Source organism: Hypanus sabinus, chromosome 8 (assembly GCF_030144855.1).
Source record: "Hypanus sabinus isolate sHypSab1 chromosome 8, sHypSab1.hap1, whole genome shotgun sequence".
NCBI lineage: Eukaryota > Metazoa > Chordata > Chondrichthyes > Myliobatiformes > Dasyatidae > Hypanus > Hypanus sabinus.
Window position 1 is genome coordinate 58,039,925 of NC_082713.1, and position 26,160 is coordinate 58,066,084.

Here is a 26,160-nt window from a genome sequence, read left to right on the forward strand (position 1 = left end):
AATCATTCTTCAGACTTTGCAAGTAGCCGCATCACTCCTGTTCTTTGACAACCTACTTAGAGAGGGCCTTGTTCGCTTCTCCAATAATACAAACTTGTTTTAGCCCATGTTTACTTAATATGCACGTTACATGTTCAGCTGAGCCACTGGGTACAGTAAATTCCGTTTTAACCAATATTTACGCATCCAAGACTCTTGTGCAAGTGGCAAAAAAATTCTAAGAATATTAAGTAATTTCATAGCTTAAGTAACTTCTATTTTTACAAATATACATTCAATGAAAATAATGCAAAACTGGTGTCTATTTGTACATAAAGGGAGAGCAGTTGTAGGCAGATTAGCAGCAATGTGTTGGTGAGCACTATCATTTGATTTATTTTTGTTGCATTTTATATTTGCATTAAAAATAGAACTGCACTGTGAATCATTGTCACTTAAAGGGGCATGGAAATGACAGTTTTGAATCTTACATATAGAATACTAGTTATGTACAAAAATAGAGAGCAATTCTTGTGCAGTATATGCCAATGGATACCAGATGGTCCAGTAGATACCATATTTAACAAGGTCTAATCTTTCTGCCTTTGTGCCACAAGCTATAGCTAAAGTAATCCAAGTAATAAAGTAAGCCTAGTGTTTGCGTTAGAATCTCATTTAAAAAGACAAGCGTCAGAACAAATAATATAGGGTGACAAAAGGCAATTTTTATCAAAAAATTTTATTTTTTTAATTTCATGGATACATAGAAATTCATTCTGTGGTCTTGGCTACCTCTTAAATATTCATAGCCTTAAAAGCTTCCAAGCAATACAAAAAAAATCTACTTGTATTAACTTAAAACAAAGCAATTTCTAACATCCCAGAGTGTATGAAATAAAGGCTGTGTTAAACTTATACAATTGTTTGTTAGACCGGTAGAATAACACAGTTAACAATTTCCAACATTCAAACTAATAGCTGAGATATGTACATGATAAAGTCAGTTGCAAAATTTTGAAGTTGCTTATTGCACAAAAAAAGCACACTATTTTCTTTAGCCACAAAGTCTAAAATAAACAATGTATATAATGATCAGTTTCATCCTCCAAGCCTCTAAAATTTGAATCAGCGGTGTTTCACTTAATACAAATATTATTGTTTGTGTGGAACAAAAATGAGTAAATCTTGATTAAAATTAGAATGTTTTATGTCATTGTCAGTACTTCAAAGTAAGGTGTATTAATTTTCAGAGAACACTAGTTCTTAATTGGCAAATGTTATTTTAAATATAAATAAAATTTAATCTTCAGAAAAAAATATTCAAAGTCACCAATGCTGATGAATTTATCACATACAATAAAACACAATCAAATGACAAAATGACTTCAGAACAAAAGGTTATCCATTTTTATAAATACCCAATTAATTATTGGCATACATATGCTTGGGTGAATTTACAAGTAAATAAAAGCAATAACAAATAAAATGCTCTTTTGTGCATTGCTACTTCTAAATCAGTTTTGCCCAAGTGAAAATGGAACTAACTGTAGTTTTTAAAAAAACCCTTTCATATAATAATACACAATTATCCAAAATTTATCACCATTCAATATGCAGAGAGAAAGCACTGGCTCATTAATTGGGTACTCTCTTAACTTGCATTTATTTTCTTTTCCAGTTTATACACTTTCTTCTTCATACCATTCACCTTTTTTGTTACATTTGATATAATTCTAACATTACAAAGTAAAATAGCAATCCCTCACACCTGCAGCCTTCAATATGGATTAAACAATAATAAACAGCAGTTTAAAATAAACTAATACAGACCCTTCAAAATCCATTTTGGCTAAGCAAGAAAGAACACCATGAAATGAGAAAACGTTGAGCAATTTCTGTTGCGAAAACCAGTAAGTACTTCCCACTGCATTGGATTAGTCTTCAGTATGCTGAAACAAATTCCTAACAGAAAATTAAAAAGAATGAATTTTATGAAAGATTATTCTTGAATTCAGTCCTAATGTACTCTGTGTGAACATAAGCAAAACCACCTTCAATATCAGTAGCTTTAAATTCTTCCACCATTATCTAACTTTGTGTGTTTAAAAGCTTTCTTAGAAACACTACAGGGTTCATCAGCATTCTGCTGGATACCTAACAGATGAAAGAATTAACTTAAACTTAGATGAACTGTACCTGTGTTTTTATTTTGCTTAATATCTTCCATTCCTTTGAACTAAAACGGTCTTTAATTCTTTACTTGAAGTTAGTTTCCCATCTTTCAAAAGACCCAGAATTGGATAATCAAGGTATCTACAGCGTGAACAAAAAGGTAAGATTATCCTTCATTCGCATTCACATCGCAATTGAAGTAAACATGCAAATTGGAAGATCAGTTCACTATTCAGGTCCTGAAGATGAGTCCTGGCCCAAAAGGTTGACTGTTTATTCATTTCTATTGATGCTGCCTGACCTATTGAGTTCCTCCAGCATTTTGTGCAGTTGCACTGGTTTTCCAGCATCTGCGGAATCTTTTGTGTATCACATTTCCTCGAAGCCATAAAAACTTTCACAGCAATTTAAGACAAGACAATGTTCCTTGAGCCTCAATCATAACACCATGGAATGTGACTCAACAACTCCTCATAAGCTTATCACATCAGCTGAGGATGCTACTTTGCTCAGCTGTCAATTAGAAAAAAATCAAGTATATTGTTAACAATAACAGACTACCAATATATTTATTGAAACAAAGCAAATTAGTTCATTTTGAATTTGAATAATTCAAAGTATTGCTTCTCTGGATACAAAATCAAATTTTCATCATGTTCAAAATCTACCAGGAGATTTCCCCTTTCCTTTCTAACCTCCTCTAGTTCTATGATCCTTGGATCTCTTCTTTCCTCCATTTGCAGCAACTTAAAGCATTGAAATTTCCGTCATCCCACCAATGGATGAGATGTGAAACATTATCAAATAAGCTGAGGCACACAATTAAAAACCGAACAGAAACAGAAGGCAACTTGGCTGCTTGAGTATACTCTTCCAATCAAATGGATCCCAGCTCAATTTTTAAATCTCAGAAACACGTTCCTATATATAACCATACCAGTTGTTTCTTCTAATATCAAAATATCTACCAATCTTCATTTTGATGATGCTCTTAGACCGATCCTCCCAAAACCTGTAAAATTTAAGGAGTCATGATGCACTGGGCAAAGAAATTTCACCTCAGCTCAGCCTTGAATGCCTGTTTTGAGGCAGTGATTCCTGGTTCTAGCATTCCAGCTGTGGCAACCATCATTCTCACATCAAACAGGTCAAGCTTCCCAGGAATTTGGTCTGTTCCAATGAGACTAGCTCTTATTCTCCAACTCAACATTTTATACTGTAGGTTCAATTCATTTAACCTCTCATACAACATCTCAGTAATGAAGCTGGTGAACCTTCACTGCATTTCCTCTCTACAGGTCTGCTCTTCTTGAGTAGGAACACCAGATCCATACACATAGGACCCTATGTAATTACAGCAAACCAATTCTAGTCTTAGACTCAAATTCTCTAATAAGTTTCAAATACCTTTTGTCTTCCTAAATGGTTGCTGTAACTACATGTTAACTTCCAGGTTGTGATCCTCCAAACACCTACATCTATCAAGTTCTAACCTTTTAGAAAAATACTGTTTTCTACTTTCCTACCAAAGTAAATAACTTTATTTTTCAACCATTATATTCCATTTGCAATGTCTTTGCTCATTCTCTTAACCTACAGTATCTACAATTTCCTCAATGTCCGCAACTTCCTATCAGCAAAGCATAATGACTGGGTTCCAGCACCAATCTGTACCATATTTCAAACCATGACTATTTATTCAATCTAATTATTCACAATTCAATCTACTTGCTTTTGTTAGTCGAGGCACTGATTTCAAAAGTCAAGAGGTTATGTTGCAGCTTTATGGAACTCTGGTGAAACCACACCAGGAGTAGCACACACAGTTCTGATCAACCCACTATAGAAAGGATGTTGAGGTTTTAGAGAGGGTGCAGAAGAGGTTTACCAAGATGTTGCCTAGTTCTGCTATCGTAAGGGGCTGGACAAACTTTCTTTGAAGTGGCAGAGGTTGTGAGAAGATCTAATAGAGGTTTATAAGATCATGAGATGCATAGATGGAGTAGATAGGAAGCATCATTTTCCCAGGGTAGAACTGTTCAGTACCAGAGGGCAGCATTGAAGATAAGAAGGAGTAAGTTCAATGGGGATGTGAGAGTAAGTATTTTGCTCAGAGATTGTTGGATGCCTGGAATGTGCTGCCTAGTATGGTAGTAAAGGCAAATACTTTAGAGACTTCTAAGTGACATTAAAAAGACTAAGGAGCTGGTGGTGGACCTGAGGAGGGCTAAGGCACCGGTGACCCCTGTTTCCATGCAAGGGGTCATTGTGGACATGGTGGAAGGTTATAGATACGTGGGGATACGAATTGACAATAAACTGGACTGGTCAAAGAACACTGAGGCTGTCTACAAGAAGGGTCAGAGCTGTCCCAATTTCCTGAGGAGACTGAGGTGCTTTAACATCTGCCGGATGATGCTGAGGATGTTCTATGAGTCTGTGGTGGCCAGTGCTATCATGTTTGCTGTTGTGTGCTGGGGTAGCAAGCGGAGGGTTGCTGACACCAACAGAATCAACAAACTCACTCGTAAGGCCAGTGATGTTGTGGGGGTGGAACTGGACTCTCTGACGGTGGAGTCTGGAAAGAGGATGCTGTCCAAGTTGCATGCCATCTTGGACAATGACTCCCATCCACTCCATAATGTACTGGTTAGGCACAGGAGTACATTTAGCCAGAGACTCACTCCACCAAGATGCAACACTGAGCATCATAGGAGGTCATTCCTGCCTGTGGCCATCAAACTTTACACGTCCTCCCTTGGAGTGTTAGACACCCTGATCCAATAGGAGGTCCTGGAAAATAATTTCTGCTTGGCATTATTTACTTATTATTTATTTATGGTTTTATTGTGCTATATTTCTACACCATTCTTGGTTGGTGCAACTGTAACGAAACCCAATTTCCCTCGGGATCAATAAAGTATGTCTGTCTGTCTGTAGATAGGCACATGGATATGAGAAAAATGGGGGACCATTGTACAGGTAGGAGGGATTAGTTTTTGGGCTTTTTAAAAATTTACTTTTTAGCTGATGTAGCACAACATTGTGGACCAAAAGTCCTGTTCCTTTGCTGCACTGTTCTGAGTTTTAATGTTGTGTATTCTACATATTCCTACAGTTTTCAATCTGCATCACCATAGTTTGCCTAAAGGGCACTTGAATGACACCTTCTTCAAGGCCTTCGGGAATTCTAAAGCAGTGGAACTCTAAATTTATGCATTTTGCTGTTCAAAAAATCTTTAATAGATTTATAAAAAATGTTTGACAAGTCTATGATAACTATGCCCAATCCAGCTATTTTCACAATGCCTTCTTACTATTTCCCAAATAACATTATCCTTTCTACTGACTTTAAGCTACCTGATCTACAAGTTCCTTATCTTCTCTCTCTTTTCTTAGAGTCAGATTACATTTACTACCCTTCCTATCTGTGGGAACTATTCCAGAGGAAGTTGACCTGGGGCCTAATAGCATGAGAGGAATTGTCCTGGAAGCCCAGCAGCGGGTGGTGGGGAGTTATCCAAAGTGCATAGCCTGGAGAAGGTATTAGCATCACTATGAACAGACAACTTCTATTGCTTTTTTTCGTTAATCACAAATGAAAACAGTCACTTAGCATTACTGCTATCCTCTGGATTAATAACCATCAATTGATGGCCCTACTATTTTGCTGAATCTAATGCTGCTTGGGACTCAATCATTCAAAAAAATCAGTCTCTCAGTTACTCCGCATGAACTTCAGATCTCACACAAGAACCAAGAATGCATAATCGATATATTGCTTCCAATACTCTGGTTTCAAATCCACTTGTTGTAAAACTGAACAATTCATTCCTCCACTATTCCTTGCACTTTAATTGTCTGCTTGTAATTTTTCTTCCTTCTTTACTGAGGAGAGTGACTGAAAATACAACGATCATCATGCTGCAATGCAAAAAACACCATTACTTCTGTCAGTTATCAAATACTGAATCAAAAATTTCACAAAGATGTAACCAATTCCCGTAGGCTCCTAAACATCAGCCAAACAGCCTCATCCAAGAAATATTCCATATGTTTATTTGGTAACTTATGATATGACATTCTACAGTACTTTTATCAAGACTATAATTATGTTGGCTAAAACTAGTATCAAATTGGTTGGTACCCTTATGTTGATTCAATACGATAGGTATACTACATCTGTTTTGGAAAAAAAAGTGCTAACTTTATGAAAGCAATTACTGACAGGCCAGTAGTAATCCAATAATCTTACAGTTTTTAAACAAATGTTAACATAGATTACCGCCTTGTGATGACTGTATGCGTCACATTATTTGACCCAAGTGATGAAGATTTCAGTCTCATGATTTCCTAGAAAGGAGATTAAAAGTTATCAGAGACTCATTCTTGGAAATTCAACCATAACTCTTCCTACAGGAGCACTCAAGATATCGATCAATGCTCAGCAGGGCATATTTCCAAATGCTATCACAGAGAATCTTTTTGTGAACTTTAGGAACCCATTTTTAAAATTTTATTTATTTATTTATTTTACAAATTTCAGATATGGTCTTGGCAATTGTTTTCTGTCCAAACAATAGCTGATGCTCTTGTGGCTGTGATTAAATCATGTTGTCCATGCTAACTTGTAGAAGGATTCTGATAACATCCTCATACATGCCAGGGAATGATTTAATGCCATGTTTCACTGACTACATATAAAGTGAGTCACTCCCCGTGTTTCCAGGACTTATCTTTACTGTTTTTATAGCTTTTATTTTTGCTGAACTCTTTTAAAAATACATTTACACTCCCTTTATTCTTGTTAAACGTATCACATGCATTTTCAATTATAAAAAGTATTATTGATCGGCAAGATTACACTCAGCATTGGTGACTGAAATTACACCCACACAATAGCATTCATTAATAAATTATAAGTCACAGAACACTTTCTACTAAAGTGTGAAGACAGGATTAACTCTATTGCGTCTGTATGTTTGAGAGTTCATATATTTACTTGTGTACTTATTTTCTTAAATTCAGCTCCTAGAATATATGGATCAAATGTCATCTAATGTTTATAAATTATGAACTCTTCTGATGTTCACTCTATAAGTGTCAAAAGCTGCCTGCTTATTGAAATCATTTATCAATGAAAGCAAAATAGCTTTTCACCCACTGAAGGCAGAGTACCCATCCCAAGCAGCCTCACCAATTCAAGTTCCTCAGCATCCACATCACTGAGGACCTCAGATGGCCTGAACACACCAGCTGGGTGGTGAAAAAGGCACAACAGCACCTCTTTTACCTCAGACCATTGAGGAAGTTTGGTATGGACCCCCAAATCTTAAGAACCTTCTACAGGTGCACAATTGAGAACTTCCTGACTAGTTGCATCACTGACTGGTATGGGAACTGTACCTCCCTTAACCACGGGACTCTGCAGAGAATGGTGCAGACAGCCCAACACATCTGTAGTTTTGAACTCCCCATGATTCAGGACATTTACAAAGACAGGTGTGTAAAAAAGGCCCGTAGGATCATTGGGGACCCAAGCCATTCCAACCACAATCTATTCCAGCTGCTACCATCTGGGAAGCGGTACCGCAGCATAAGAGCCAGGACCAACAGACTCCGGGACAGCTTCTTCCACCAGGCCATCAGACTGATAAACTCACGCTGATTTGAGTGTACTCTATATTACACTGACCTATTTATTATAAATTACCATGATTGCACATTTAGATGGAGACATAACGTAAAGCTTTTTACTCCTCATGTACGTGAAGTCAATTCAATAACCTTGGGCCCAGACTGAAGTAATATTTTACCAACAAGGCTATAATAGGCTGAGTTCCAATACTAGTCTGTTACAGTCTGGAGATGACATCAATTGGCAGGTTTTCAAGCTTGTGATTTATGTGGTTACAAACTGAGACTTGTCTGTAAAATAATCAAATACTGACATCTCTTTGCTATTGCTTTGAATTCCTAGAATGTAGATTGCAGCATTATTGAAACCACTGCCTTGCTTTACATGGTCGAAGCTCAACAACCAGAATGCTTCACATGGCTAGGAGTGAATGAAATTTGCAGATATACCTTCCTGGATAGAAAGTAGTTTGCAATTAACATCACAGTAGTTGCATGCATTTCCTCATAACCATTTGGAGAGGTGCAATGGTTCTCGGGTGGAGAAGGGGTTTAGTGCACAACCTCCTAGCTCAGGACCATTCAAAACTGTTGAATGATCCCAAGAATCGAAGAAGAATTTAGAAAAAACTGGGCATAAAAGAATTCAAATGATTTTCAATAAGAACAGTATCAAGTTGGAGATATTCCACTGGAATACACCATAGGGTCAGTCAGAGAAATCCCAGAGAGAACAGATTACAGATGTTTACCTCACTTCTGGATGCTTCCAGAAGCTGCTGCTGAATCAAGAAAACTCAGAAAGTATTCCACATCAATAAAAGCAAGAGCTTTGAAACATAGCAACCAGACTGAGCGGATTGGAAGGAGGTAAAATGCCTCTGGGTTGGATCTCCTGCAGACCTATTGAGGCACACGCACAGTAAGGTGCAACAGAATACTGCAGCTGCTGGATATCTGGAACATGCAACAGATGATACAGGAAGTAACAGTTGTGGCGTAAGGAACAGAATCAACGGTTCCGTTCAATGATTTTTTTTGAATTGAGAAATTGCAGCTCCTGTTCAATCATTCTTCAGGGCAAGAAGTGACATGAGTTATAAACTCGTAGTTTACCGAAGCTAAAAAGGTCAACAAAGAATGATAGAAGCAGAATTAATTCAGACACGTACAATGATGCCACACAATCAATGATCTAAATGTTGACTTTGGATCGATGTGCATGGAAAATATGAAGTCTAAACCCATGCTGGCACAGCACTGCTAACCCAAAACCACAATACAGAGCGCTGTTCTATATTTGACTATTGATTCATTCAAATGAATGTGACAGTGTCAATGAAATGAGACAAACCATGCGATCTTACCTCATTCTTTTTTTGGATAATGGCATCCTTCTCAGACAGGTCATTACTGTATTGCATTAACTTCATTTGCAAGCTGCTGGTACTGTCTTGCCCTGATGACATTTCTCGCTTCATGTTGTTGATTTGTGACTAAGTGTTGTGTAAATAAATAGGGCATATCAATAGTTCATATGTACATTGACCACCCCCCCCCCCACCCCGGTACCAAAAGGAACATTACACAGAGATGCCAGGTAACACTTACTTTTACACATTTTAAATGGCTAAAGTGTTATTAAAAGACCAAATAATTGGACTTTTTTCAAAAATTTCTGTTCATAGATTTGACCAAATTAATAAAGAAACATTGGGAAGGTTGGCCTGGACAACAAGTATCAATGACCTGCATTGAAGTGGCATCTTTTAACAGAGATTGCATTTAAACAAAATGGCCAGACAGCCCAGTAAGAATGTCTAAATACGCAAGTGTCTAAGTCTGGTCAAAGATGCAAGAATCAAAAGAGAGGAACAGAGAAAGGTGTAAATTTAAGTGAAGGTTGCGAGGAAATGATTAGACTCAGCTCAGCAGTGTTGGGTATGCTTGGATGCATACTTACAAGGTTGAAGTTGTGGGAAGGAAGGAAGGCATGTACAAGGATGGAACATTTTTATCTGAGGCACTTGGGGCCAGTAGTTTCATGGAGGGAAGCATCAGATGGAGTTGGGTTACAAGACCCTTAACAGTGCTTTATTCATCCAAGCGACTCATGTTGCTAGCCTTCAAAGGAAAGCTGCTCATACGAGAGAAGTCGCCTTACCAATGTTTAATAGCAAAGCAGCTAAAAGCTGATGCCAACTGGTTAGTACTTTGGACTGGAGAAAGTACAGATTTCATGTCAATATAAATATTTAATTGAAATTTAAATTGGAATATGTTTCTAAGGTGTAAACAGATTTATAAAGATCAGAGTAAGCAGGACTAGGTATAAATTTAATCTGGGAGAAATACTCAGTTGGGTACGTATATTACGTCAAAGGATTTGCCAGGGTGCCAAGCTGGTAAATAAACAGCTACCCAATAAGTCTGACTAAGGAAATACAATCCTTTTGATTCTAGAACAAGTAATTAATAATAAACGATGCACAAGAAATATTAAAGCAACCCTTCATCAAAAAACTCTCTCAAAAGTACCACCAGAGAATTAGAGTTATTATAGTAGAATTGCATTGAATGCAGCAAATGTAGCAGATAAACCAGTTTATTTTCAGTATGTATGAAAGAGAGTACCAATGGAGTAAAAAAACTTTGCCGTGATAAACGCTTTTATGCCAAACTATTTCACAAATACATAAATATCTACAAAAGTAACACTTTTGTACCCAAAAGAACAACACCTTACAAATGTCTATTTTGAAAAACAAACATACCCATGACCTTTCATTTTTGCTTACTCCAAAATGGGTATCTGCACACTTCCTTAACTTCATCTGTCTATGAGTCTTTTTAATTTTATGATGCAACCATGTTGGTTCACATACAACCCATCCTGAGTCATTATAAATCTTGGATTTTTGGCTCTTGAATATGTTACTTATTCCGTCACTCCTTTCTCACTCAAGTACTTGTCTATTTTTCTCTGCTTTTATATGTTAACTTCAAAAGAGGCATAGATCAAGTAGAAATAGCTAATACCAGGGGGCATCATTTTAATGATGTATGGGGGGTGGTGGTGTCAGAGGTTCTTTACAGAGAGTGCATGGAACACCCCATCAGGGGTGGTGATACAAGCAGACAGATACATTGGAGGGCAATAAGAAGCACTTACGATAGGCACACGGATGATAGAAAAATGGAAGGCTATGTATGAGGGAAGGAGTAGATTGATCTTAGTGTAGGTTAAAAAAGTTGGCACAACGTCGTAGACAAAAGGGCCTATACTGTGCTACAGTGTTCTATATTCCCTGTTAAACAAATCAAGAATTCAACTTTAATTTCCTGTGCTTTAACTTTAGCCAAATCTTACCTGGAAGCTCATTGGACTCATAGAAACATAAAAATGATTCCTTTGGAAGTTTGCATGATCTTCGGGTGCTGATGACCACTCACTGTGTGAAATAAAATTCACATTCCCCCTATATTTCTCTGTGTGATGTTTTCATTCTGTGTCCCCACATTCTTGACCCCTCTGTCAATGGGAAAAGTTTCCCCATTTAATTTCTTACCTGCAAGATTTAAAATACCCCCACTGAATTTCACAGCTTTTGCTCTTCCAAGGAGAACCACCACAGGTTCTCTATTTTATCTACACACTGAACTCCTTCAACCCTTGGCTATCGGTTCCTCAACTTGTTTCAATTGAGCAGCACCCATCATTTTAATAGGCTCGTTAATTCTTTGACTTGGACATTGATTTCAATTATAGTTTATTTATACAGATGACTCATAACAATCGGTAAATCAGATTCAATAGTCATTTTTAAATTTTGTACCAATTGTTTTTTATATAGGTAAAAGTTACTCAAAAATACAAACTGCACTGCAAGAATATCAGAGTGAGACTCATTGGAAAGATCTTCCAGTCAATCCAGGCACAAGTGTTAAGATTTTACAATTTCCCACATGGGTCAATATAATGAAAAAAAGTTTCCATACCCTTAAAGCACTGATCTCCTTGTCCTTTTCTTCACGGAGTTTATTGACCATTTCATAGTAATTATTTGAAATTTCTGTATTAAATATTGAAGTGCTGGTTGGACTTGTTGGGCTCTTGGTTAACTGTGAATAGCAAATAATAATGTCAGTGTAAAACTATGGTTGTGTGGCGATTTAAAGTTCAAGCCAATTCATTAAATATCACTGGTCAGTATTCTTCACAACTATATTTTATGTATGCAACACCCATTAGTTCACATCATAATCCTGCAACAAGTTACCCAACTGCTCACGTAAAAACATCCTCTCTGAAGAACAGGTGCAACCCAAAGCACATAAATAATTCATTTTCACCCAAAATTTGCATGGTGATGTAGGATAAAACAAATTTGTTCTGCAGAATTCTGGGCTCATTTCCAGCCATTTGTGGTTAAGCTGGACAATAATATACAGCTTAGTGCATTTGCCACAAAATTAACTATTGCGTCAGAGTATTTTGGTTGCAGAAAATCCACAATTTAGAACTTGCTATTTAGGATACACTGTAATTGCCTTAATTGTAGTATTCTATACAATTTCATTCATGTTGCTCTGTAAAGCCGGATCTAATCATGATCATAGAATATCAGGGAATAAAGAAACAGTACATTTCAGAAATTACAGAAATGCAGCCATTTTGTTTAAAATTATCTTAAAATTCTTAAGGCGTAATTTGGCCAGGAAGTTGCTGCAGAATTCTAAAAATCTCTGTGATATAAAGTATGAGCTCTGGCCTTGATTTAAAAAGTTTGGGCTGGGCTGGGTTTACGTAGAAGTGATCACATTGCTTTGCTGGCTGCCAAAAGCCAATCAACTTCTAACCTCTGGCAGATACAGAGGATTTCAACAAAGATTACAAATTATGTGCTGAATGGACCATTTCTTTATTGTACAACTCTGAATTTGCCAGTAATCATGAAATGCCAATTACACAGTATTTTAAAACGTGTGACATAATCTAAAGTGAAACATTTTAAAGTAATCAAGTTATAACCAGAAAGCTACAAGACATAAGAGCAGAAACAGGCCATTCAGCCCATCAAGTCTGTTCTGCTGTTTCATTATGGCTGATCCACTTTCCTCCCAGACCTATTGTCCTGTCTTTCCCCATAATCTTTCATGCCCTGACTTGTCAATAACTATCAATCTCCACCTTAAATTCACTCAGTGCCCTGGTCTTCATAACAGGTTCACCAGCCTCTGGCTAAATAATTTTTTTTATCTCTGTTCAAAATGAATGTCTCTCTATTCAGAGGCTGTGAGTTCTGGCCCTAGATTCACCCAAAGCCTTCAATCACCACTCAAACAATAACCCTTCCATTTCTGGAATCATTCTCATGAACCTCCTCAGAACCATCTCCAATGTCAGCACACCCTTTCTTAAATAAGTGGCCCAAATCTGCTCACAGTACTCTGTGAGGCTTCACCAGTGCCTTGTACAGCCTCAGCACTGCATCCTTGCTTCTACATTCTAGTCCTCTTGAAATGAATGCCAGCATTGCAGATGCCTTCTTCACCATCAATTCAATCTGCAAACTAACCTTTAGGCAATCCTGCATGGACTCCCAAATCCCTTTGCACCTTGGATTTTTGAATCTTCTCCCCATTTAGAAAATAGTCTATGGTTTTAGTTCTTCTACCAAAGTGCATGACCATAGACTTTCCGACACTATATCCATCTGCCACCTCTTTTCAAATTCCCCCAATCTGTCTGACTTCTTCTGTAGCCTCTCTGCTTTCTCAACACTACCTGCCCTCCACCTATCATTCTATCATCCACAAACTTGGTCACAAAGCCATCAATTCAGTTCTCCAACTCGTTGACATACAACATAAAAAGTATTCCGAACACACACCCATGTCACCAGCAGCTAAAACGAAAAGGATTACTTTATTCCAACTCTTTGCATTCTGCCAATCAGCCAATGCTCTATTCATGCTCACAACTTTCCTGTAACATCATAGGCTCTTATCTTGTTTAGCAGCCTCATGTGCAGCACCTTGTCAAAAGCTGCCTGAAAATCCCAGTACACAACATCTACAATTCTCTTTTGTCTATCTTGCTTGTTATCTCTTCAAAGAATTCCAGCAGATTTGTCAGACAAGATAAATGCTGCATTTGGCCTTATGTCATATGCCTCCTTGTTCCCCCAAACCACAACCTTAACAATCTTCCCAACCAGGCTAACTGGCCTGCAATTTCCATTTTTTCCTGCCTTCTTGATGAGAGGAGCGACACTTGTACTTTCCAGTCCTCAGAAACTATGCCAGAAACTATTGACTAATGACAGATCATTACTAATACTTCCACAATCTTTTCACTTAGCTCCTTTGGAAGCCTGTAGGGAAGTCCATCATCCAGGCAACTTATTGACCTATAGCCCTTTCAGTTTCACAAGCCCCAGTGATAGCAAACTGCACTCACTTCTGCCCCTTGATACTGTTGAAATTCCGGCATACTGCTAGTGTCTTCCACAGTGAAGTCTGAAGCAAAATACTTATTCAGTTCATCTGCTATTTCCCTGTCCCCCATTACTATCTCTCTAGTGTCATTTTCCAGTGGTCCAATATCTACTCTCACCTCTCTTATACTCTTTATGTATCTGGGAAAAAAAAACATTTGGTATCATTTTTGATATTATTGGCTAGCTTATGTCCATATTTCTTTGGGATGTATCTATCCGGTACATTACTAATTGCTCCCAGAAACTCCAACCATTGCTGTTCTGCCATCAACCTTGCTAGTGTCCCTTTCAAATCAACTTTGCCCAGCTCCTCCTCATTTCTCTGTAATTTCCTTTACTCTGCTATAATACTAACACATCTGACTTTAGTTACTCCCTCTCAAATTGCAGGGTGAATTCTATCATATTATGATCACTCTTCCCTCAAGGTTCCTTTACCTTAAAGCTCCTTTATCATATCTGGTCCATTACACAACACCCAATCCAGAATCATAGATCCCCTAGTGGGCTGAACCACAAGGTACTCCAGAAAGCCATCTTGGAGGCATTCCACAAATTCTCTCTGGGGATCTAGCATCAATTTAATTTTCCCAGCCTACCTGTATATTGAAATCCCTTGTGACTAATGTAACATTACCTTTTAGACATGCTTTTTCTATATCCCACTGCAATTTGTAGACCATATCTTGACGACTGTTCGGAGTCCTGTAAAACCATCCTTGCAGTCTTTTGACTCTACCCGCAAGGTTTCTACATCTGCTGATTTGAAGTCACCTCTTTCTAAGCATTAGATTTTTTTTTAAAAAACCAACAGAGCCACCCAACACCTCTGTCCAACTGCCTGTCCTTTCAAAACTAGGTGTATCCCTGTATGTTCAGCTCCCAACTATAATCTTTCAGCTACGACTCTGTGATACTGACAGCATCATACCTGTCAATCATTAACTGCACCACAATATCATCTACCTTTAGTATACTACATACATACAAATCTAACACCTTCAGTCCTGTATTTGAAACCCTTTTCAATTTTGTCTCTCTTTTACATTGCAACCCATTTCATTGACTAATTTTGCCTGATCGCCTAGCACATAAAGCCTCAATACAAACTACCTCTGCTTGTAAACCAACATCCCTGCCCTCAGTCCCATCACTCTGGTTCCCATCCCCTGCCAATTTAGTTTAAACCCTTACCCAAAGCTCTAGCAAACCTGCCCGCAAGGATATTAATCACCCTTGGGTTCAGGTGTGGCCCAACCCTTTTGTACAGGACATACCTTCCCCAGCAGAGACCCCAATGATCTAGAAATCTGAAACCCTGCTCCTCAACCATGCATTCATCGGCAAAATCATCCTATTCTTGTCCTCACTGGCACCGGTAGCAATCCAAGGGATTGTTACTCTGGAGGTCATGTTTTTCCAGCTATCTACCTAGATCTCTAAATTCTTTCTTTAGGACCTCTTCTCTTTTCCTTCCTGTGTCATTCATACCACATATACCAAGGCTGTTCATCCTTCCCCTTTAGATTGTCGTGGACATAATCAGAGACGTCCCTGCCCCAGGCACTGGGGAGGTAAAACCTAGCATCTGGGTCTCTCTATTGTGTCCACAGACTCTCCTGTCTACTCCTTTCACAATGGCATCTCTGATTTCCACTGCATTCCTACTCTCTGCCCCCTTCCTTACTGAGCCACAGCACCAGACTCAGTGCCAGAGACCCAGTTGTTGCAGATCCTCCCCCCACCATTAAAATCCATAATGTTATACTTGTCATTGATGGGAATGTCCACAGGGGTACAACTGTGCCAGACACTTATTACCCTTCCCTCTCCTAACACTCACCCATTCACCTGCCTCCTGCAACCTGGGTTGGATATCTCTCTGGACCTCCCATCCATCTTCTTGTTTTCTGTATGAGCCGAAGATTATTAAACTGCAGCTCCAGTTCTTTAACACGCTCCCTGACGAGCTGTAGCTCGGTGCACCTGGTGCAGATGTGGTTATCCAGGAGGCTGGAGGTCTCCCAGAATTCCCACCTCTCACACAAAACATGGGCCCAGGAGCTAGTCTTACTGCCTTAACTATATACACACAGTTGAAGTATGAGCAAGAGAAAGCTTACTTACATCACTCATGCCTAAGCTTGTTGAGCCAAGCTAAAAGACTCCCCAACAATGGCCATTCCGCTTGTCCCACCTTATTTTTATTTGACCTTGCTAATGAATACCAAACTCCAACTGGCTGCTATTCAAGCTCTGGAAAAAAATGGCTACGAAGCACTGAATTTTAAAGCTGTGTCCTGACCTGTGTGAAGACAGTTACTTTTCTCCTCCGCACTCCAAATAACCGCTATTCAAGCTCCAAGAAAATGGCTACAATGTGCTGATTTTTAAAGCTCTCTTTGATCTGGGCGAAGACACCTTTACTTTTGGTTCTGAATTCCAGTTGGCTGCAGTTAACGCTCTTATAATTAGGAATGGACGTTAACATCAACACTACTTTATGAAATAAAATAATATCTTATGACACAAAACAAAACTAAAAAAAGATGAAAATGTCATTAACAAGCTGTTTTTTTCTCCCCATAATGAAATAATTGTTCCTTTCCAAGTAACTTGGGAGATGGGGAGGAAAGTGTCAAAATTTGCTTTTCTGAGCTGTCCATTTAACAACCAATGAATGCACCAGCAACAATCACTGCCTCACCGCAGCTAAAGCATTTGACCGAAAATTTTATCAACTTTTATTACTAATCATATTAATCCACAGTCTAATTTTAATAGTATGGTGCTCTAATCTTTATAACTTTAATGTGCATACTGAATTTGGTTTGTCTATTTGAGAAAATAGACAATAAGTGTATTTGTAAACATTGGTAATGTAAGTGTATAAAAAATAAATAATAAATATGTTTGTATACAATGCGAGTGCTCCCAAACTCTTCCTCCGCTACACTGACGACTGCATTGGTGATTTCATCAATTTCGTCAACTTTGCCTCCAACTTCCACCTTACCCTTAAATTCACTTGGTCCATTTCTGACACCTCTCTCCCCTTCCTCAGTCTCTGGAGACAACCTGTCCATCAACATCTTTTATAAACTTACTGACGCACATGGCTATCTTGACTATATTTCATTGCCCCATCTCCAATAAAAATGCTATTCCCTTTTGGTAGGGCAAAATGTGAAAAGAAAGTACACAGATATGGCACAGTCCTTAACAGCGTTGATGAGCAGAGGGATCTTGGGGTCTTAAGACCATAGCTCCCTGAAAGCTTGACAGAGTGGATAAGGTGGCATACGTATGGCATGCTTGCCTTTAGTAGTTGTCCACTGAGTTCAAAAAGCAGAAAGTTATGTTGTAGGTTTGTAAAAACTCTCGGGTGGCTGTAGAGGCAGAAACATTACAGACTTTCAAGAGACACTTTGAAAGACCTATGAATGTGAGGAATATGGAAGGATATGGACATTGTGCAGGCTGAGTGGATCAGTTTGTTTGGTCATTTGATTACTGATTTAATAGGTTCAACACAACATTGTGGACTGGAGGGTTCCAGTACTGTGCGTTCTGTGCTGTATTTAACTTAAGTGCTTGAATGGCTTCAAATATTTTTTAATTAGTTCTGAATATTTCTTGCATTCAAGCTATTAAGCAAATTGTTCAAGTTGCTTGACAACCTTTTCAGCCTGGGGCATGGCACAACTGGATGTTAAACCATTTCAGTGTTCAACAAGTTCTCACAAGGAGGATTCAACCATGGTAGCAGATTTATATGTACATCAAAACTTACAGTGAAATGCATCATGCGTGCTTACAAGCAACACACCTAAAGCTGTGCTGTGGGCATCTTTCAAGTATCACTACATATTTGTTGCCAATGGAGCATGCCCACACCGTTCAGCAGAACAAACAAGCAAAAACAAAACAAATCCAGTTCCCACACACACACACACACACCCATTCATACACAACCCCAGGACAAGCCTCCTCTGTCCCTTCAGTCCTTTCAGATTCACAGATAGCAGGCCTCCAACTTTGGACTTCACTGACCTCTAGGTTTCAACTTCAGGACTCTCTGATCACTGATTTGACCTATGGGACTAAACCTCATCAATCTTCAGTCTTCGGTTTCCCAGACTCGCACAGATCAACGACCCCAGCGACCTGGGGGAATCACTGGCCCTCATGACTCCCACCCACACAGACCTCCAAGACCCTGGACTTGTTGGTCTCATCACCAATCCACCCAACGTCAAGGATCGCTGACCTTCACCCACAGATACTGCGGCCAGGACTCCGAACATGAACAGCTGCCCAGACTCTTCACATACACGAGGCTCTGCAGATGCTGGAAATCCACAGCAACACACACAAAATGCTGCAGGAACTCAGCAGGTCAGGCAGCATCTATGGAAATGAATAAACAGTCTACATTTCATGCCATGACCCTTCTTTGGGACAGGAAAGGAAGGAGGAATACACCAGGATAAAAAGGTGGTGGGAAGGGATAGGAGGACTAGCTAGAAGGTGATAGGTGAAGCCAAGCGGTTGAGAAAGGTAAAGGGCTGGAGAAGAAGGAATCAGACAGGAGAGTGGACCATGGAAAAAAAGGGAAGAAGGAGGGGCACCGGGGGAAATGATAGGCAGGTGAGGAGAAGATGCAAGAGACCACAGCTGTGGTAGTGAGGCTTGGTGAGTACATGGTTGAAGAGATGAAGAGCAGCAGAGATCACAGAGGGTGAACGGAGAGAGAGGATCTCAAGAGAAGATTTAAGTATCTTCAGGGTTGTCGTCCCTCAAAGAGACTTTGCAGTGGAGCGCAAATCATAAACGCATGAGATTCTGCAGATGCTGGGAACCCAAAGTAACACACAAAATACTCAGGTCAGCCAGCATCCATGGAAATGAATAAACAATCGACATAGTTGAACAGACTGTGTGTTTTTGCTGCTCCGACCTCCGATTTCCCCTCATCCGTCCCTAAACCTAACCTGACCCTTAATTCCCCACAATCATCGCCAAAAAGCCAAAAACAAAATGAGTAAATCTGAGCCACAACATTGACTGACATCCCCACTCTTTACCAGTAGTAGCAGGACATTGGCTTAGCACTCACATCAGGTTCCAGACTGAAGATTTATAATATTCAGATGCGCCATGTAAGCCCTGGGAACGATCAGGTCAATGGAGACTCAAAGAGGTTAGTTTCACTGTCTCTGGTTTGCTCTGGCAACCTCATTAAACCCTAACTTCTGGAAAAATATTTACACATTGTTGTGTAGAGATGGTCTTTATCTTTACCTGTTGCCGAAGTAGCTCGTTTTCCTGTTCCAGTGCTTTTTTGCTGCATTCCAACTCTTTCACGCGGAATTGTTTATCAGCCTCTGAGTTCCTCAGAGACAAGATCAAATCCTCAAGGGATCGGTTGCTTGAACCACTCTCCTTTATGGCACTCTGAAGGAAAAGAAAATTACAAAGAGGGTTATGCCCATTTCAAATCACTTTCCATTGTTCTATCTAACTTTTGTAGTTTTCCAATAAGGCATATTGTCAACTAATCTAACAATTTCCATTGGAATCATTAGTCTGTGCATAATAAATTTTAATGTGAAAACCATTGATGTAGTTGTGCATGTCAAAATAAACACTTTATGAAACCTTTGAAAGTGTCCAGCTTTCTTGTCAACAAAGGCCAATATTTACAATACTACACACTCCTAACTTCTACTGACATGGTGGAGGGACAGTGTCTGCTTGAACTACAGCAGTTCCAGTTAAGTTATTCCCACAATGCTGCTTGTGTAGGAACTTACAAGATTTAGACCTAGTGCTAAAGGGCAGATGATACTATTTCCAGTGCAACTTGGAGCATGTTCTTGCTGCTCTTGTTCCTTTTGGTGGTCGAGGTCACACATCCCCGACGTGGCATAGGTGAGTAAATGCAGTGTATTCTGCACATGGTACATGCTGCAGTCACTCTGTGCCACTGACTGAGAGTAAAAGTGATTTTCACAGCAGGGCTGATTACTGAGTACTGATAAAGGTCTTAAATCTCTTCACAAGGATTGAAAGAAAAGGCATTTCCACTCATTGAAAGAATACTTTCCAGAAGTCATGAATTGGATAAATAGATAATATTTTGCAAGTTCAGTATCTCATACATCATAAATTATATGTACAAGTTAAATTTTAGAAACAGACTCCATAGCAGGTTTTGGCTAACATGTAGAATCATCTGTTATTGATGCCCCTAAGCCTGTATTAAAAGGTTTGTGGCATATCACAAAAGCTTTAATACAATTTGTAATAGATCAATAGATGAAATATAGAATGCAATAACTTCAAAGTTTTATTTTGTCTGACATTAGCAGCCAACCCATTGCATATCTGAACAGATTTCGGCACACTCTTATTATTGTAATTAAACATTTCCAATAGAACAGCTGATGACATTAAGAAATTGCACCACGTTCATACCACAATGTAGACATAAATGCATCAGATTCTGCAAACAGCTGCGCTTGTTTGTAGAAATCCCTGCCCAATTAACATTAGCATACAACCTGTAGCACAAGAGGTCCCAACACACTAGACCACTGTTATATGAAGATAACGACCGCCTATACTTCCATGCCCAGACTGCATTTCAGTACAATGGATCACTTGGCTGTCCTTCTCCTACCTTCAAGCAGACACAGGCTAAAAAGCAAAGCTCCAGAGATTAGTACAACAAAGAAGTGGTTGTGAGAAGCCGAGGAACGGCTACAGAATTGCTGCAAGGACTCATCTGTGGATCTGAATGACCACAGATTGGTTGTAATGAACTTTATTAAAACAGCAGTAGATTAGCGTGTCACCACAAAACCATTGAGTCTTCCCCAACCAGAAGCTCTGGATGAACCATGAGATCTGCAATCTGCTGAGAGCCAGATCAGAGGTGTTCAAGTTTGGTGACCAAGAAAGTTACAAGAGGTCCAGGTATGATCTCCAGAAAGCCACCTCGCAGGTGAAATGGCAATTCCAAGTTAACCTATGGCAGGGTTTGCATACTGTCATCTATATATTACTAAAACTTCCATGCTCTGTTTGTGACCTCCAATTAGCGTAAACGGTGCATTACAGCGGCACTATTTTTGGCTAAATCGACTTAAAATGTGCTAACTTACAGAATACAGGAAAGTTCTGTTTTATATATTTGTATAAAATTGCTCACTTGCCAAAATGAACAGCACCGCTCTCACCCAAGAGCAAATGCCAGCCATGATGGAAACCGCGACGTGACACCATGACGCATGCGCGTGGCCAGCCTCAGAAGCGACTCATGATGCTCACAGCAGCGACACCAAGTAGAGCAAAAGGGCAGGGCAGCTCCATTTCGAGCGCTCACATTCTGCGAACCACCATTAGCATGTGCAGTATTGGGACAAATCTAACTGCCACCCATCAATAAGAGATAACTAAATCTTATTGTAATGATGTACTTTGAGACACCCATCAAACCCTTTGCTGCAGTCAAAGGACAGCGGTGACTACATCACGTCCATTGAGGAGAGCGCCAACCACATCATCAAGAATAATCAGCATCCTGGAGGCTTTGGTGTTACTGCTTCCTACCTTCCGTACAGAAAAATATGGTCAGCCTAATTATGCCACGTGGAAAGAGAAGGGGGACATTATGGTCAAGAAATGACACCAAACGTCTTCAGGAAGCGGCAAGGAGAGGGAGAATTGAATGAGACCAGGGCTGCACAACTCCAGGATCAAAGAGTCAGGACAAAGTAGATGAGAGAAGAGGAGACAGGAGGAGAGGCATGCACGTCTCCAGAATGACAACAACTGGCATAGAAAGAGGAGAGAGGAAGAGACAAAACAGCTGAGAAATGCACATCTCTGGGATCAGAGACAAAGAAGAGATAGGGGATGAAAGGGCTGCATGTCTCCAGAATGACAAAAATAGGCACAGGAGGAGGAGAGCTGAAGAGACAAAGCAGCTGAGAAATGCACATCTCCAGGATCAGAGACAAAGAATAAACAGCAGAAGAGATGAGACGGCGGATGAAAGGACTGCACATTTTCAGAATGACAATGAGAGGCATAAGGGTGGCAGATCAACCAGAAATGATACCATCAAAAGTGTCCTTCATTAAACGCGGATGAGCTATATTTGTCTTGCTACGTGTCGTTCTTCTTTAATAAACTCAGGTTTTCTTCTTCAATTTCCAAAGCAAAAGCATTCAGGAAAACTTAATGTTCATTCTGGTCACATCAGACTGCACCACCCTTCTCTCAAAGAGTGCCCCAATGGGTCACCCCATTGTCTAGTCTCTAATAAAGATAAAACAACTAACATAGAGCGGATACAGGGCTTCGCTTCCAGGTGAGCTCAATGCCTTCTATGCTCACTTTGACCTTCAAAACTTGGAAGAACCCATCACAAACTCCCACAGCAACTGATGATCCTATGATATCCAGTCTCTGAGGCCAAAATGCAAACAGCCTTCAGGAGGATGAATGGATAAAAAGTATCCAGTCCAGACGGGGTACCTGGTCATGTGCTAAAGACCTGTCCTGATCAACCAGCTAGAGTGTTTCCTGAGATTCTTAATCTCTGACCTCAGCAGTCTGAGGTACCCACTTGTATCAAGCAGGCTTCAATGACAGCATGCCACAGAATGCAGTGACCTGCCTCAATGATCATCGCCCAGTAGCACTTACATCCACAGTGATGAAGTGATTTGAGAGAATGGTGATGAAACACATCAACTCCTGCCTGAGAAGTGAACTGGATCCACTCCAGTTTGCCTACTGGAGCAACAGGTCCACAGCAGATGCCATCTCATTGGCTCTTCATCCAACCCTGGTACATCTGGACAGCAAAGATGCATACATCAGGATGTTCTTTATTCACTACAGCTCGGCATTCAATGCCATCATACCCTTAAAATTGATCAATAAGTTCCAAGACCTTGGCCTCAATACCCCCTTGTGCAATTGGATTCTCAATTTCCTCACTTGCAGACCCCAGTCAGTTCAGATTGGCAACAACATCTCCTCCAAGATCTCCATCAGCACAGGTGCACCACAAGGCTGTGTGCTTAGTGCCCTGCTCTACCCGTGTTAACCTAATGACAGTGTGACTAAGCATTAATGCCACGTTCAAGTATGTTGAGAAAACCACACTTGTAGGCCAAATAAAAGGTCCCAACAAATCTGCATATAGAAAGGAGATTAAAATTCTGAAGGAGTGGGTACCATAACAATAAACTCTTACTCAATGTCAGCAAGACCAAGGAGCTGATTGTAGACTTCAGGAGAAGGAAACCAGAGGTCCATGATTAAGTCCTCATCAGAGAATCAGAGGTGGAGAGGGTCAGCAACTTTAGATTCTTTGGTGTTATCATTTCAGGGGTACTGTCCTAGGCCCATCAAATAAGTGTAATTATGAAGAAAGCACGGCAGCACCTCTACCTCTTTAGGAGTTTGCAAAGTTTCAGTATGACACCCACAACTCTGACAAACTTCTGTAGATGTGTAGTGGAGAGTACATGTGGTACTACAGGGGTACTGTCCTGAGCCTTTGAATGGAGTAGATAAGGTTCAGTCCATCACAAGTAAAGTCCTCCCCACCATTAAACACATCTACAAGAAATGCTGTCACAGGAATGCACCATTCGTCATCAGGGACTCCCACCACCCAGGACAGTCTCTCTTCTCATTGCTGCCATCAGGAAGGTAGAGGAGCCTCAGGACTCACACCACCAGGCCAGGAACAGTTCTTTCCCTGTAACCCATTCCCTCTCACATGCCCATCAAGTCTTTTACCATTCACCAGTAATTCGTCTACCTAAATGCAAGATGTCATTGGGACTTGTGAGGAGAGCACCAGAGGAAACTGGGAGAATATGCAAACTCTACACAAATGGCACCTGAAATCAGGATGGAACCTGGGCTGATTCAGCTCTGAGGCAACAGACTGTTCTACTTATTCATACATAATAAGTGAGAACTACAATCACAACCGATATAGCACAGTCTACCTGCAGTTCTCGGTTGTTCTCTCGTACAGACTCCAAGAGCTTTAAGTATTCTGTCATTTGCTGCGATTTAAAACTCAAGTCTTTTTCCAGCATTTCCTTGTCTGTGGCAAGTCTCTGTAGAAATAAAAGGAGGGAATACAAATTTAAATTAAAATCTGGTATGTACAGTTCCATTCCTAATGAAACTTGAATTGCTAAACAAAAGTAGAAAAGTAAAATGGTTTGTTATAATTATCTGAATGCCAACTTTACTTTCACTAGCAGAAAGGCTTAGAAATTCTTCCATGTTGCACCTGCTCAGTAAGAGTACAGACTTCATGGAGCTGATTCCATCTGTGCAAGACTCATATTCTAATTCTGCAGTAACTCAGATTCTGTATGATTCACAGAAGGAAAAGAAACTTGTATTTAAGCATACAAAAACACAAAACTAATTTCTTTCAACTGAGTTCCCCAAGTATTTCTCTAAATCGTTACCTCTATATTCAAGAATGGCAAGACAATTGATTTACCTCCTTTACTGCTTTGACATTACTTTAACAAGTCTGAGCAAAAACAAAGCTATATTATAATTATGATTTGGAACCAAGTCTACATATTTAATTTTGGCCTTTACAGGCCAACTTATTTTATTAATCATTCTCAGTTACACATGTTTAAGAAACTAGTCAAATTCTTTATATGTTATAACTATTTGACTTTAGTAATGAAATTGCTGCAACTCTTGGACATACACTTAGGTCATCTTGCAGATGGAGCAGGTCTTCACGAAGACTGCTGAAGGTGGCCAAGAGAAGTCGCAAGGATTTGTCCACAGTATGCCTCATCTGAAAAATCAACAACACAAAATATTAGTCCACCTTATCCATAATATTCAATGAATAAAGAGAAAGCTTCTTCAGGTTTGATTATCTATCTGCAAAAAATCAAACTATTGACCTCCCCACAAATGAGGATTTCTCTGTGGCTGACAATTAGCAAACACTTTACAACTGAAAATTTACCAAAGATGGAAATATTGATCATGGGTTTTCTATGAAGTTATTAAGTTACAATGCTAAAACCTTTCCTTCAGTCTACTGCTGAAGGCAAACAGGATGATGGTTAGGAGACTGCCTTTGTAAAACTTTAAACTACAAAAATAATTATAGCATAACATGAATAGCAAACTCAAGTAGGAGACCACAGAATTATTAATCTGAAAATAACCTGTTTAAAACCTTCAGCCAGTTACTCCTTTCCTCAGATTTTTTGAAAGGTCGCCATCCCTAAAAATCAACTGTCTATATTCAAAGGTACTATCTGAGCTTCTGAGCAATGCCATCTTTTTCTATTTTCATCAAGCATTTACTCCAATCTGTACAAGAACAAAAAGAGCCCAAAGAGAACCCCACATCCAATTGAAAGCCGACCTGAGAAAAACTATCTGCTGGGACAGTCGATCAAGTGGTGCAATTGACCACTACAGTATTCAATCAGAGAAGCAGAGATTACCAGATTTTTTCCTCCTGTGTTGTTTGCTAGTCAGAGAAGTACTATATGCTAGTTTGAACAAACACAAGTGACTGGGTAGACATCCAGTGAAAAACATCACTGGAATACTCTTACAGCAAGAGATCCTATTGTGTAGTTCCTATTATTTAGGCTGCTTGGTAATAGAAAGTTTAAGGTGTTTGGGAAGCTGCAAGGTCTGATGGTTGGTAAGTAGCTGGACCAGGTGAACTACACCTCAGGGTTCTAAAAGAGGCAGCCGAAAAGATTGTGGATACATTAATAATGCATTAGTAAAGACCATTAGTAATGATCTTTCAAGAATCAATAGATTCTGG

General features: G+C 39.5%; 1 protein-coding gene across 1 annotated transcript in view; it reads right to left on the bottom strand.

The window, feature by feature from the left end:
- Positions 1 to 700: 700 nt before the first annotated feature.
- pof1b (POF1B actin binding protein) overlaps positions 701 to 26,160 on the bottom strand; it is a 117,335-nt gene continuing 91,875 nt past the window's right edge. The window contains exons 9-16 of the mRNA XM_059977284.1: positions 25,066 to 25,158; positions 24,332 to 24,445; positions 19,596 to 19,748; positions 11,788 to 11,910; positions 9,156 to 9,284; positions 6,437 to 6,504; positions 2,176 to 2,292; positions 701 to 1,941 (exon numbers count right to left, since the gene is read on the bottom strand). Coding sequence (XP_059833267.1) covers positions 2,193 to 2,292; positions 6,437 to 6,504; positions 9,156 to 9,284; positions 11,788 to 11,910; positions 19,596 to 19,748; positions 24,332 to 24,445; positions 25,066 to 25,158 — 780 coding nt within the window. The 3' untranslated portion in view covers positions 701 to 1,941; positions 2,176 to 2,192. The remainder of the gene's footprint in view (positions 1,942 to 2,175; positions 2,293 to 6,436; positions 6,505 to 9,155; positions 9,285 to 11,787; positions 11,911 to 19,595; positions 19,749 to 24,331; positions 24,446 to 25,065; positions 25,159 to 26,160) is intronic.